The 11,701-nt window shown below is 53.0% G+C and overlaps 4 protein-coding genes across 4 annotated transcripts; 1 reads left to right on the top strand and 3 right to left on the bottom strand.

Annotated features, from left to right (window-relative positions):
• Window positions 1–374: 374 nt before the first annotated feature.
• Window positions 375–1,364, bottom strand: SPBR_01897 (betaine aldehyde dehydrogenase; the record flags this gene model as incomplete). Its single annotated transcript, XM_040760207.1, has 1 exon — window positions 375–1,364. The coding sequence occupies one exon, from the start codon at window positions 1,362–1,364 to the stop codon at window positions 375–377; it is 990 nt and encodes a 329-aa protein (XP_040619654.1).
• A 64-nt stretch (window positions 1,365–1,428) lies between these two features.
• SPBR_02072 (uncharacterized protein) lies at window positions 1,429–1,989 on the bottom strand (the record flags this gene model as incomplete). The annotated part of the gene is made up of 1 exon (XM_040760381.1): window positions 1,429–1,989. The coding sequence occupies one exon, from the start codon at window positions 1,987–1,989 to the stop codon at window positions 1,429–1,431; it is 561 nt and encodes a 186-aa protein (XP_040619653.1).
• Window positions 1,990–3,042: 1,053 nt separating this feature from the next.
• SPBR_01601 (uncharacterized protein) lies at window positions 3,043–4,692 on the bottom strand (the record flags this gene model as incomplete). The annotated part of the gene is made up of 1 exon (XM_040759911.1): window positions 3,043–4,692. The coding sequence occupies one exon, from the start codon at window positions 4,690–4,692 to the stop codon at window positions 3,043–3,045; it is 1,650 nt and encodes a 549-aa protein (XP_040619652.1).
• Window positions 4,693–6,055: 1,363 nt separating this feature from the next.
• Window positions 6,056–6,685, top strand: SPBR_02051 (uncharacterized protein; the record flags this gene model as incomplete). Its single annotated transcript, XM_040760360.1, has 2 exons — window positions 6,056–6,448; window positions 6,542–6,685. 2 exons carry the CDS (start codon window positions 6,056–6,058, stop codon window positions 6,683–6,685), a joined length of 537 nt encoding a protein of 178 aa, XP_040619651.1.
• Between the last annotated feature and the right edge of the window lie 5,016 nt (window positions 6,686–11,701).

Below are 11,701 nucleotides of genomic sequence, written 5' to 3'. Positions count from 1 at the left end.
TGATGGGCGAACGGGCGAATCAAGGTGCTTCGAAAGCCAAGCGCCCTAATTAAATATTGTCAGAATAGGTGGCACAAGAAAAATATAAAGCATTACTGAATTATCCAATACCTGAATTCACCACTGACGTTTCTGTTTCTTACCTCAGTTGCAGTCTCGACATCGACCTGAAAAGACAAGATACAGAGATGCAATGAGGCTTCAAAGATGGGCGATTGGGCGTGCTGACGTAAGATACAATAACAAACAAAATAGGAAGGAAGACATGTTTTGTGGCCGAAAGGAACCAACCAAACTTGATAACACGTGATACACTTCCAGTGCCTTCCTTTCCCCCTACCGTCACGTTATGCAGCCGCCTTCACGGTCTCCTCTCAATTGGGCAAATGCAGCGCCTGGATATTGCAATACTGCTTCAGGCCGTCGATGCCACCCTCGGCGCCCAGACCCGACCATTTATACCCAACCAACGGCGCCAACGGATGCCGTACCAGGTGCGAGTTGACCCAGACGTTGCCAGCCTCGAGTTGGCGCGCAACCTCGCCTGCGTGCTTCAGATCGCCGGACCAGACGGACGCGCCCAGGCCGAGCTGCGTGTCATTGGCGCGACGAAGCACGTCCGCCTCGTCCGACCACTTGAGCAGCGGCACAGTGGGCCCAAAGGCCTCCTCGACAACGATGCGGGCCGTGTCCGGCGGGTTGTCAACAACGACCGGACGTACAAAGTAGCCCTTGCCGGCCGCGGCCGTGTCTGTGGCCGCGGCGAGCGCCGCGTCGCCACCCACGACGTTGAGCTTCGTGTTGCGCACGTCGTCCAGCAGTGCCAGCACTTGGCGGTACTGGAACTCCGTGGACAAGGGGCCCATGAACGGTGCGGCCGCCGGGTCGCCCGCTCCAGCAAAGCCATCGCCATACGGAAGCGCATTGGCCACGGCAACAAAGGCGTCCCGGAATGCGTCATAGATGTCGGCGTGCACATACAAGCGCTTGATGCTGACGCAAATCTGCCCCGTGTTCAGGAAGCACGCCTGTGCGATGGCGGCTGCGGTCGCAGCCACGTCAGGGATGTCCGGGAACACAATGGCGGCGTCGTTGCCGCCGAGCTCCAGCGTGACGCGCTTTAGCGTGCGGCTGCAGCTCTCCATGACGCGCTTCCCCGTGGCCACGGAGCCGGTGAAGCTGACCTTGTCGATGCCCGGGTGCGCGGTCAGCCAGGGCCCGAGCTGGTCATCGCCGCTGAGACACTGGACGACGCCCGGCGGGAAGTATTGCTGGGCCAGCTCGGCCAGCTTGAGGTTGGCGCAGGGCGCGAACGGCGACGGCTTCATGATGAACGTGTTGCCCGTAAGCAGGGCAGACGCCATTTTTAGAGAAGCAAGCCCGACGGGGACATTTTTGGGGGCGCGCAGGCAGAGTCAGCACGAGGTTTCAGGAATGAGCTTCGCGCGCTATACACATGCTGCAGTCGCAGAACGTTGGTGACTCACAGTTCCATGGCACAATGCCACACGCTACGCCCAGCGGCGTGAATCGCTTGAGGACCGTCTGTCCGCCGCTGGCCTTGTCGTCGGCGACCACCTCGTCCACGAGCTCGAGGCTGGCCGTCTGCTTCAGCTGATCGACCGTCATGTTCACCTCCAACTGTGCCAGCGCCAACGGCCGGCCCTGCTCCCGCGTCAGCATAGTCGCGAAGCCGTCGATGTTGGCCGCCACGCCGTCCGCAAATGCCTCCAGGGCAGCGCGACGCTTGGCGTAGGGCACCTGGCGCCATGTCGCAAACGCCGTTCGAGCGGCCTGTACGGCGCGGTCGACGTCGGCCTCGGTCGAGACGGGCACGTCGGGGTTGGCTTCGAGGGTTGACGGGTTGATACTGTGGCGCGTGCGGGCTGTGGTCGTCTTCTGGCCATCAATAATGTTGTAGAATGTGGAAAAATCGAGCAGTGCCGGAGATGGCCCTCCTTCGGTTGTTTTCCCCGTCTCAGTCGTCATGGCGAAGGATTTCCGTGTGTCTGTTTGAATTGGATCGTACTGTGTTTTTGGTCAGCCAGACTTGGCAGTGCGTTCCCTGGCTGCCACCCGAACTATCAATATTCTTTACCTATCGTCTTCCTGCTTGTCACTCTCTCCCACCTACTTCTTCTCAGATATTGTTATGAGTTGTTGGATAGGTAGTCACGATAGCGATTAGCATGAAAAGGGTAACATAGTCGCCCAGCGAAAGTAAGTATGTATTGGAATGAGAACGAAGTCTGACGATATCATCTCATTTCAAGAAGTGGAAGGCCCTTATATATCTGAAAAGAGGCGAAAATACGTGCGCATTGGAATGAGAACGAAGTCTTATCCTCCAGTCTCGCCGTCTCACTTCTTGAAGTGAGACGGCTCTTTTGTACCCGAAAAGAGGATGAGGTACGCGTCACCGTATGTATTGCAATGAGAGCGAAATCTTACCCTCCAGTCATACCCTCACTCTTCAAGAAGTGAGGGGGACTTTTCTTGTCAGAAAAGAAGTTGGTCATTAGCTCCGTGGATGTGTTCCGCGGAGCGTCACGGTCAGTCAGACACCCCACTCGTGTGCATATAGTTCAGCGATCATGAGTTTTAGATTTTAAAATAGCATCGGTATCGAAGATCCATACGTTTTTCATCGCCGAATATCCGTTCAAGAGTAATCAGAATGGTAGAGGCATAACCTTACGTTACGAGAAGTACAGCATGGACAATAGAGGTTCTCGCAACCTAAGCCACCAGCCCAGAAATGATGCAGTATCAATACGAAGAACGAATTATTAACTAACCAATGACTCGTGGCCCGCTCCACATTTTCTGGGAGAGCGGCATCTCCCGAAACTCCGTTTCTTAGTGTCTGAATAAGGACTCGCTTGTATGTTGTAAATGGGTGTATACAAAAAAACACAAGCGAGAAAAAGTCACATAAAGTTTAAAATAGGTAGGAGGGGGGGAAATAAACACAAGCCAGAAGGTGACGGAAATTAAACTGAGAAGAGAAAACAAACAAGACATGGAAAAGCCAGTGCTTGCTCACAGCAATCTAACCTTTCTGTTCCCCAAACAATCCTCAATGTCCTTTAGGATCACCTCCAGCGGCGTCACGTAGGTGATATCGACGCCACTATTCCCCCCGACGGCAGCACCTCCCGTAACCATGCCCGCCGGCCTCCCCTCGATGGTGAAAACCAACGAGCCAGAATCTCCACTCTGAGAGAATGGCTCTAAGGGATTATCGAGACTGCCCTCGATCGACCATTCATGGGTCGTGTATGAATGCCCACCGGGCATACAGTAACGCACGGTCGACATGAGCTCGGAGGGGCTTCCGAACGTGAGGCCAGTACTCGCCCCATTCTTGGCAACAATGAGGGACCGGTTGCCGTTACCGTCAAGGGATTTTGTGTCGCGCATCTCTTGTAGGGTAACGATATCCTTTCTCTTGTCAGAGAGCGTAAGGAGCCGGTCCGTGGGAAAGGGGAACTTGCTCAAGCCGGCTGGGAGATTTCTGACCCGCAGGTCGACCGTGTTCCTTAACCCGTTCCCGCTGTCGGGGAATTTTGTTCGGTCCAGCCGAACAAGGGCCCAGTCCCGAGACCACGGATGGTCACCCGTCTTCCAGAGCTGCAGTGCCGGAGAGTGGACAACACTCCCCACAACGCAGTCCTCCACTGCGAGAAAAGGGACAATATTGTCGAACAAAGTGCTCCAGTCTCTTAATATAGGCTCGTAGCGGTCGACAAGGTGAAAGTCTTCCAGTTTCACTGCACTCTCTATGGAGGCCTGGGAGATGTTCTTTTCGTCTTTCGATGTTTGGAGAGCATATTTCAACTTGGCTATGCCGGGCACACCCACCTTCCACTGCTCTCGCTCTGGACTCGTTAGAGCATACGGCTTGTTGTCTTTGGATCTGTGAACGTTGAATGGCAGGGCCGAATGGCGGCAGGTCAGTGCAAACACGGCGTCGATGTCACATCCGTCATCGTGACCATGGTCGTATGTCAGATAACACGCAAGTGTACCTTGCACGTTGTCGTTGTCCGTTGGAGCAAAAGACTGCCCAATAGCCGTTCCAATGACGTTGGTGCACTCGTAGAACTTCGGAGACAGAAGGTCTATCTTACTGGGACTCAGTAAGACAGGGCTCGACAGATAGTGGACATCCGATGTGCGGAACTCGCTCTCCACGTCCCGCAAGTTTGCATCGTCTAGGATGGTGCGGATTGCTCGCAGGGCGGGCGCGACCTGGTTGTCCCAGGACACTCTGCTGGTGTCGATTCCCACCCACACAACAACTGGCCGATCAAGGATTCGCTTGTTTTGCAAGCCGATTCGAAAAACGTCGATTGACGTCCAGGGTAAGCGGGACAGTGCGTCTTGAATTAGGAGCTCGATGTTGTCCCAGATGGCAACGATGGGGTGGTCACCAATGGGCGCCAAGACGTTCTTTGGTGACTCTCGGTGAGACACGTACTCGTTCGGCAAGGGTTGAAGAGGTGGCGGCCACGGTATGACCCCCGACGTCGTGCGGCCCAGAAGACGTGGTTGGGATGGCAGGTACCGGTAGTATGAGGTGGCTTCTTGGTCGCCCGGTGGTGACAGCCGAGGAAGCACACCGCTTGAGCTCAAGGTGCGCACGATCCGGCCTGGCGATTCGCTTCCGTCTTTGATACTATCGGCCATGATGGCAATGACACAAAAAGCGTGTGGTTGGTTTGCTGGCCGGCGTGTGTAATGGGGCAGTGTCTTTATACAGAGTTCGTAAGAAGAAAGTACAGAGGAAGATGTGACTGGTTGTGACAGGAGATAAGGCTAGAATGTGAGAAGAAGGTAAGGATCGAGGTGCAATTTGGGCTTCTTGCCTTGGGTCTGCCACGTGAAGAAAGGGTCAGGCCGGGCAAAGAGCAGGTTGAGATGTGAGCGATATGAAGATTGGAAGAGAGGCAGAAGAGGCGGCGCAAGTTGAATTTATAATGGAGTCGCGCTTGGCGATTGGGTTCAAATGAGCGTGGCTTTTCTGCGAAAGCAACCAACTGCCTTGGATGACTGTACCCGATGGTCGATGGTCCTGAGCACAGCAAGCGATTATGTGATGAGGAGCTGTAATCTGAATAAAAAGAGCAGAGGCGAGAAGAGGTAGATAGTCACGGGAAACCTACCACTAGTCGACGGGCTCCTTCCGTTCCAAGAGCGCGACGTCTTTCTTCATATTTGTTTGATATTGTGTTTACGTCAGCAGAATCCAATTTCCCTTTTGGACTATCTTGCATCTCTGTATATGTAGCAAGTACGGTTTGAGTTAAATCTCCCTCAATTCGCGACATCTTACTACAATGGATAGCAGTTATACGTCAATATCGAGCTCCAGAGTCCACTCAACAATCCCAAAGACACCTAGCGGTTATTCGTGTCCTATTATTTATTGGCCTATTATTTATTAACACCTCAAACGGACGCTGACTGCAGACCTCTTTGCAGACGGTGATTGACTGGGTCGAGAACGGAGTGGTACCAGACATATCCGCCTCGTTCGTGTCTCCGGGTGTGCGTGTGTATAGAGACGCTGTTAGTGGCAACTTTGGCAAGGAATAGCCAATGGGGTTCTTGGCAGTATAAACTAGTCGGTCATTTTTACAGACAAAACGGTTTCTCGTAATCAGAATAAGTCATCGTTTGCAAGTTCGTACTACCTTCATCGATGAGACTTGTGTGATTTTGCAGACGACGAGACCGGTCCAAAACATCAAAAGATGGATGACAGAATGGTGGCAACTTTGATTGGCTCCCTGGTAGAAGCTGCGTACAAAGTCTGGCACAGCTGGCCAATCAAACACAAGCGTGACAAATCATTGAAAACGACGTCGTGGCCATCACGGAGCTTGTACAGTCAATAATGGGCAGTGTCTTCGCAGAGGAACTATGTCCCAAGGGACAATAAGGACCCTATTTAAAAGAAGACGAGAAGAGAAATTCAGCACGTCGCACATCTACAGCGCCCTCGTCCATCATGGGTGTGACGACTAGGAGCCAAGCCAGGCGAGTCGCCATGCATACACCCTCGACGTCTTGGGCCGAGCAGCCCGTTCCCGGGGCATCCAAGGACGCCACCAAGAACGCCAAAGTTGACGCCAAATTGACGAGGAGCAAACCCGGAGCACCGTCGCGCGCGGCACGGAAGGCTAAGCCCCGCAACAAAGCGTCCGCAGCTATTGCGGCAGCAACGACCCCAGCCGACGACGACCAAGCCGGCATCATCTATCCCGCGGAGGACGCCAAGCTCGAGAATATCGTGGCCATCCTCGACAACAACCAGGCCACGTACAAGGTGCACTGGATGGACCACAGAGACCGTGTGGGCCGCCGGGATGGCACCAAATACATCAACCTAATATGGTTTAATTTGGTGACTCAAGACACCATGGCCCAACTATTGGCGTCCGTAGGTTCCTCGCTTTTTCTATTTCCTTTCTGTTTTTTTTTTTCTGTTCTTTTGTTTCCGAGCCATCTTCCCCGCCTAGCCCAATACTGCCAGTGCGATGTGCTGATCGATAAGTCCGATGTGCAGCGTGCTTTTTTCTACAACGAGGAAGACAGGCGTTTGATAGAACAAGGCGTCGAAGATCTCGTGGAAGGCCGTGGCTGGTTTCGGCAAGAGGAGTACGATAGTGACATTTAAAGGCGATGATGCATTCCGACATTTCATCCTGTGAGGAGCAATGGGCTTGGCCATCGACGAAGCGTGCATCCCATGGGTGGCCATCGAAAGAGATGTGGGCATTTGAAATTCGGCGGCCACGGATTGAAACCAAACCCGTTACGTGTACATATTCCATAGCATACACGGCCAAGGATGGCGGATACATTGTCTGTCTCCTCATATTTGCATGCCAGGTTTCATCGACACAAGTTCCAGACAAAGTCCAAGGACTGCTTGCACTCTTTCTGGTCTGACAACAATCGCAAAGTCGAGGCAGCTCGGTGCTAAATGGATGGATTTTCAAATTAAAGCCATTGACTTACGACGCTCGTCTTGTTTTGTGAGGACCGGACTGTGGCATGTTCAAAGCTAGATTGTGAAAAGGTTCCCCGCGATGGACGGTCACAAACGTTTCCACCATCTTGTCGCGCGCGTCCGGTTCTCACGCGTAAAGTCCACACACGAGAGGGGAAATATTATCAAGGAATGCCTCTTTTGAAGCTGCGTCCCTTCCTCGGAGTAAGACAACGTCGAACACTAGTCAGAGAATACGGGTATCATCCTGTGGACATTGTGACAAGATGAAAGCAACAATGAGCCTCAATTTCATCTCGAGGAAGATCAGCGCTTGTACATCACGGCGGAGGTAGTCACGAGGAAAATTGGGGACATGTGCAGGAGAACAACGATGAAAGACATGACTGAACTGGTCATTGCCCAAGGGAAAGAGAACGCGTCGTGTTATTCGCACAGCGACAACTTGGTCTTCCAATGTCGCTTGAAAAACGAAAAGCCATAAGCTTTTCAGTTTCAGTGCTTCTCCGCTCAGATTGAAGTGAGATGATGTCTCTGTGTTGACTGTTCCGTAAAGAGTCCTCGAACTGGAGTGGGGGACAGGGTGAAAAACAGAGTGAAAGCAACTTCGTCTGCAAACTAAAGGGCCCAAAAGAAAAGGCAAGGTCGGCTTTTGGGCAATCGACCACAGCAACGTGTACAACCAAGACCGTGTCCGTCCACGATCCTCGCATTGGATTCCCATTTCGGGGGAAGCTGACCAGAATATCAGCAAAAAATATGCGATACGACCAATGCGGCGCGGAGCAAGCAGGCAGGGGGCGGTTGAACAAGTTGAAAAAATGAAAGCTAGACGGGGCTGTCCCAAACCAAAAGGCACTCTACACTGGGTGACGTCAGGAGGATTTTGCGCAGGGGGAGGGGACGAGCGACAAAAACAAAAACCCTGAAAAGTACCCTGCAGCAGCGGCTCAATTCAGGGGTAAAGCGGCAAGGTGCATACCTAGCACACGGCGCAGGAACGGAATCAGAAGATGGTGAGAGTGAGCATTCGGTTTTGTGGGTGTGGTGGTCGTGGTCATCGTTGTGGTTGTGGTGCAGGTATGAGAAAGTAGAGAAAAGTGGTGTGGTGAAGGATGGAGAGCCTAGTCCTGAATGGGCAGAAAAGGGGTTAGCCTGCAAGAGATCGCCAGGAACAAGAGGGAAGGAGCGAGGAGCAGCAATCCAAAAATGAAAATGAGGCTTTTCAGGCTAGATGTGTTGGGCAGTAGCGAACCCGCGATCGTTCAAGGAAGGAGCGACGAGGTCGAATTAAAACGAAAACGTAGAAACGCAGATGACGCAGGAGGTGCAAAAAGCCATGAAGTACAGCATACAACGGTAGGGGAAATGAATACGGGAGAGTGAGAGGAGCACGTGGGATGAAAAGAAGCTGGGGATGGAAGAGCTGTTGCAGAGAGGTCCTTCGTCTTGGTCACCCCCAAACAGAAAATCCGGACCCGGAAAACCTTATTAGACCTGCCAGAAAAACATATTGTAACGATGCCCCCATATTAATCAAGGAAGACGCGACGAGGCAGATTCCATTAGCCGGGTTCTTCTTCTGCATTCCCAGTTTTTTCTGGCAGTGACAGGCGGATCGACAGAATTAAGGGAAAATAGCAGCGGCGATCATATCAGGGACGACATATGACAGCGGCATGACACTCCTCACTGGGAGCCGCATTTGCAGTAGTATTCTTTTCTCCATTGTCAGCGGAGAATGAGCATGCTATCAGGTCGCCGTCGTTCGTCGTGAGCATTGCAACGAAGCAGTGCATTTGGTGCCAGTGCAAGCCAGTGTAGGGCTGAGGCGCACTGGGGAATAAGGGACTCGGGAACGCTGGCAGGTGACAATTCGATTCGGCCTTTGTGTCAACAGTCAAAACAGGACGAGGCGCGCCTCTATATCTCACATCATCCTCAGTAATCCTCTTTCCATCCTGCGAGTGCCAACAGAGTCTGTCTGCGGACACAAAATGTAACGTCGCCGGCAAGGGCCTGGGCAGCTTTCGCACAAATACGAGCATCCGACTTTGTAAAGGAACAGATGCAGGCCGGACGCAGCATTTCAACGTCCCAGAAATCGACTGGGTAGTATTCCGCATTGTCTTTGAACTGCTTACCATTTTCAATCGGGGGGTGGCACGGGTACTTTTCAACGGTTTCACAAGGCCCCTTTGGAACCTGACTCTAAGATACGAATTGCACGACCCCCGAGCAATGTGAGAGAGAGCATGGGCCAGGCACGAGAAATGCTCGCTGGCAACCTGCGCGGGCCATCCGCACACAGGATGACCAATGCCAAGCATCGTGCACCCCTTTTTACCATTCCCGTTTGGGCGATAGCACAACAAACCCAATTCCTACATTGTGCCCCAGGTGGAGCACGCACAATCATTCTACAAAGGACGTCTCTGAAAGTTCGCTCAGCTCGTGTCTTATCCTCTTCACGTTTATCTCTCGTTTTTGATAAGGAGCGCCAGCCTTTTGTTACCGCCTCTGCGCCTCTGGAGCTCTCTGCAATCTGTTGTTGTGTCCCATCGGGACACCATGAATTGATGCCCAAGCGCTCCACCAGAGGTCGTACCTGTGGCATTCCAAGGCGACAACGGCGACAACTGGAGCGCGTCTTGTCTGTCCCAGAGCATCGTCCGTCTTGTCCTCCGCGAACTGTTTGCGAGCAAACGCTCCTTCCCGTTGATTCCTTCTTTCCGCCGGCGGTACCCGTATGACGCGTTCTGTAGCACGACGGTTTACGATGTCGCGTATTGCACGATTGGAGGTGTCCAAGACTTACAGAGTGTTTGGGCGTCGCTTGAGCTGTATCGGTGTGACTTGGTCTACGGAGGAATGAAGAATGAACCTGGGGACTCACTCAGGCATTGCGCTGTGGGGCTTCACATCCCTCGGAGTATCTGGCTCGTCCAGCTTTCCACTGAAGGGCTGTGACGACAGAGTGGATGGTCCAGGGTGGCTGTGTGTCATTGTGGGAGAGGAAACCGAGGGATCAAAACAATATTTCGTGCGGAGCAACAACCATCAACCATGGGGCTTGATAGCAGGGGAGGCGAGGCGGCCTGCACGATAAGAGAGAGGCTGGCCACGACGAGAAACATAAGGCTGAATACGGGAAGCGGCGTTCCATCACCATTCATGTGAAAAGCGTCGCCTTCCCGCCTCAACATCAGACCAAAAACCACGCAAAGTCGTTTTCATGCACGGCCAAAAGCGATTAGTCCAACCGCCCTCGCTTTTCCCAGTTGGCCTTTTGCGAGGATCGAACTATTGTTGCTCGGATTCTCAGTGTACGACATTCTAGCCCTCGGCAACAGAACCGTCCTTCCTCCATTATGTGGGTTTTGTTGTTAGGGTCTTTTAGCCAGTGGCCTCAGCGGATGGCCAAGGTCGACAAAATCCCGTTCGCAAAAGTATTTTCCCCTTCAGCCCTTGTACACAATGCCGAGTCTGTGGCACCGTGATGCAACATCAGCACACCAACACCTCGTATTGGGAGTCAGGGAGTTTCGTCCTCTAGTACGCTGTTGCGTGTCTTCTCGACCTCGTATAGAGCACCAGCATGCACATGTCAGAAGCTGCCATGCCATGCAGTCGAGACATTATGTGTACGGCATCCGTCGTACGACGTATTCTCCAAAGACGCATCTTGTAAAAATGGTGCCCAGTGCGAGCACTGTTTGCACTCGTTGGCGCCTCCCGATTCCATGTATCTTACTGCGACCTGGTCGGGAGCCTTTGCACTGTCCCAATTCTACCTTGGTTGAGGGACATGTCTGCAGGTCGTTTGCCTTCTTTACTACAAAGTGCACATGCATGTGTCGTCTTTCTCTGTCTTTGTCACCTCTTCGTTTCGCGCCCTCAGCCATCAGCCCACAGGGGCAGGGGCCCTTGAAGACGACCCCGGCGGCTGTCTGCTTGGCGCTCGCGAAGGTGCACAAAAACACAAGAGAATGCCACAGGTGTTTCCGACGGCGGCAACGACCAAGGTGTAAGATATGTTGCACCCGAACTCTGAAATGCAGTGTTACGAACGATTCGTACTTCTGTATCTTTGTACCGGGACTTGCTTCCCTCCCTGGCTCCTGGGCAACCGTCCCAACTCTCCATGCCTTCAGGGAAAGCGTGCTAGCGTGCCAGCTAGCGACCCCCCTTTTTCTTCAGCCTCTCGTCGCCTTTTCGTTTCCGGGTTCTTCTTCGCGGCTCAACAGTCCTCTTCCTGCTCCCCAGTCTCACTATCGCCGACGTCGTACTTATTTTCTCGTGTTCACGTTGGAGGGAACTAAATCAATCGCGGCCAGTATTCGTACATAGCATGTCACGATGCACCGTGCCTCAATCGTGTACCCTTGCTTTTTGCTGTGTGCCTAGGTCCTCCGCACAGGCGGCTCTGCCCTCTTACGACTCATGACGCCATAAATTCGTGTTCGACTGGCGGCAGGGGCATGTCCACGACTCGAATAGAAAAGGCCGGACCAGGGAACAAGCGAAGAGACGGACAGACACATAATCACAAGCCATGTCGCTCTAGATGTCTCACTCTGAACCGACTGTAGCGCCTGCTTCCCGCCTCTTCTCTCCATTTTTCCATCGACCGATCGTTGTTTCCTCGCGTGTGTGGTCTCGCTATCGAATTCTGCATCG

Source organism: Sporothrix brasiliensis, assembly GCF_000820605.1.
Source record: "Sporothrix brasiliensis 5110 chromosome Unknown Cont18, whole genome shotgun sequence".
Classification (NCBI taxonomy): domain Eukaryota; kingdom Fungi; phylum Ascomycota; class Sordariomycetes; order Ophiostomatales; family Ophiostomataceae; genus Sporothrix; species Sporothrix brasiliensis.
This window is presented reverse-complemented; position numbering and strand designations above follow the sequence as displayed.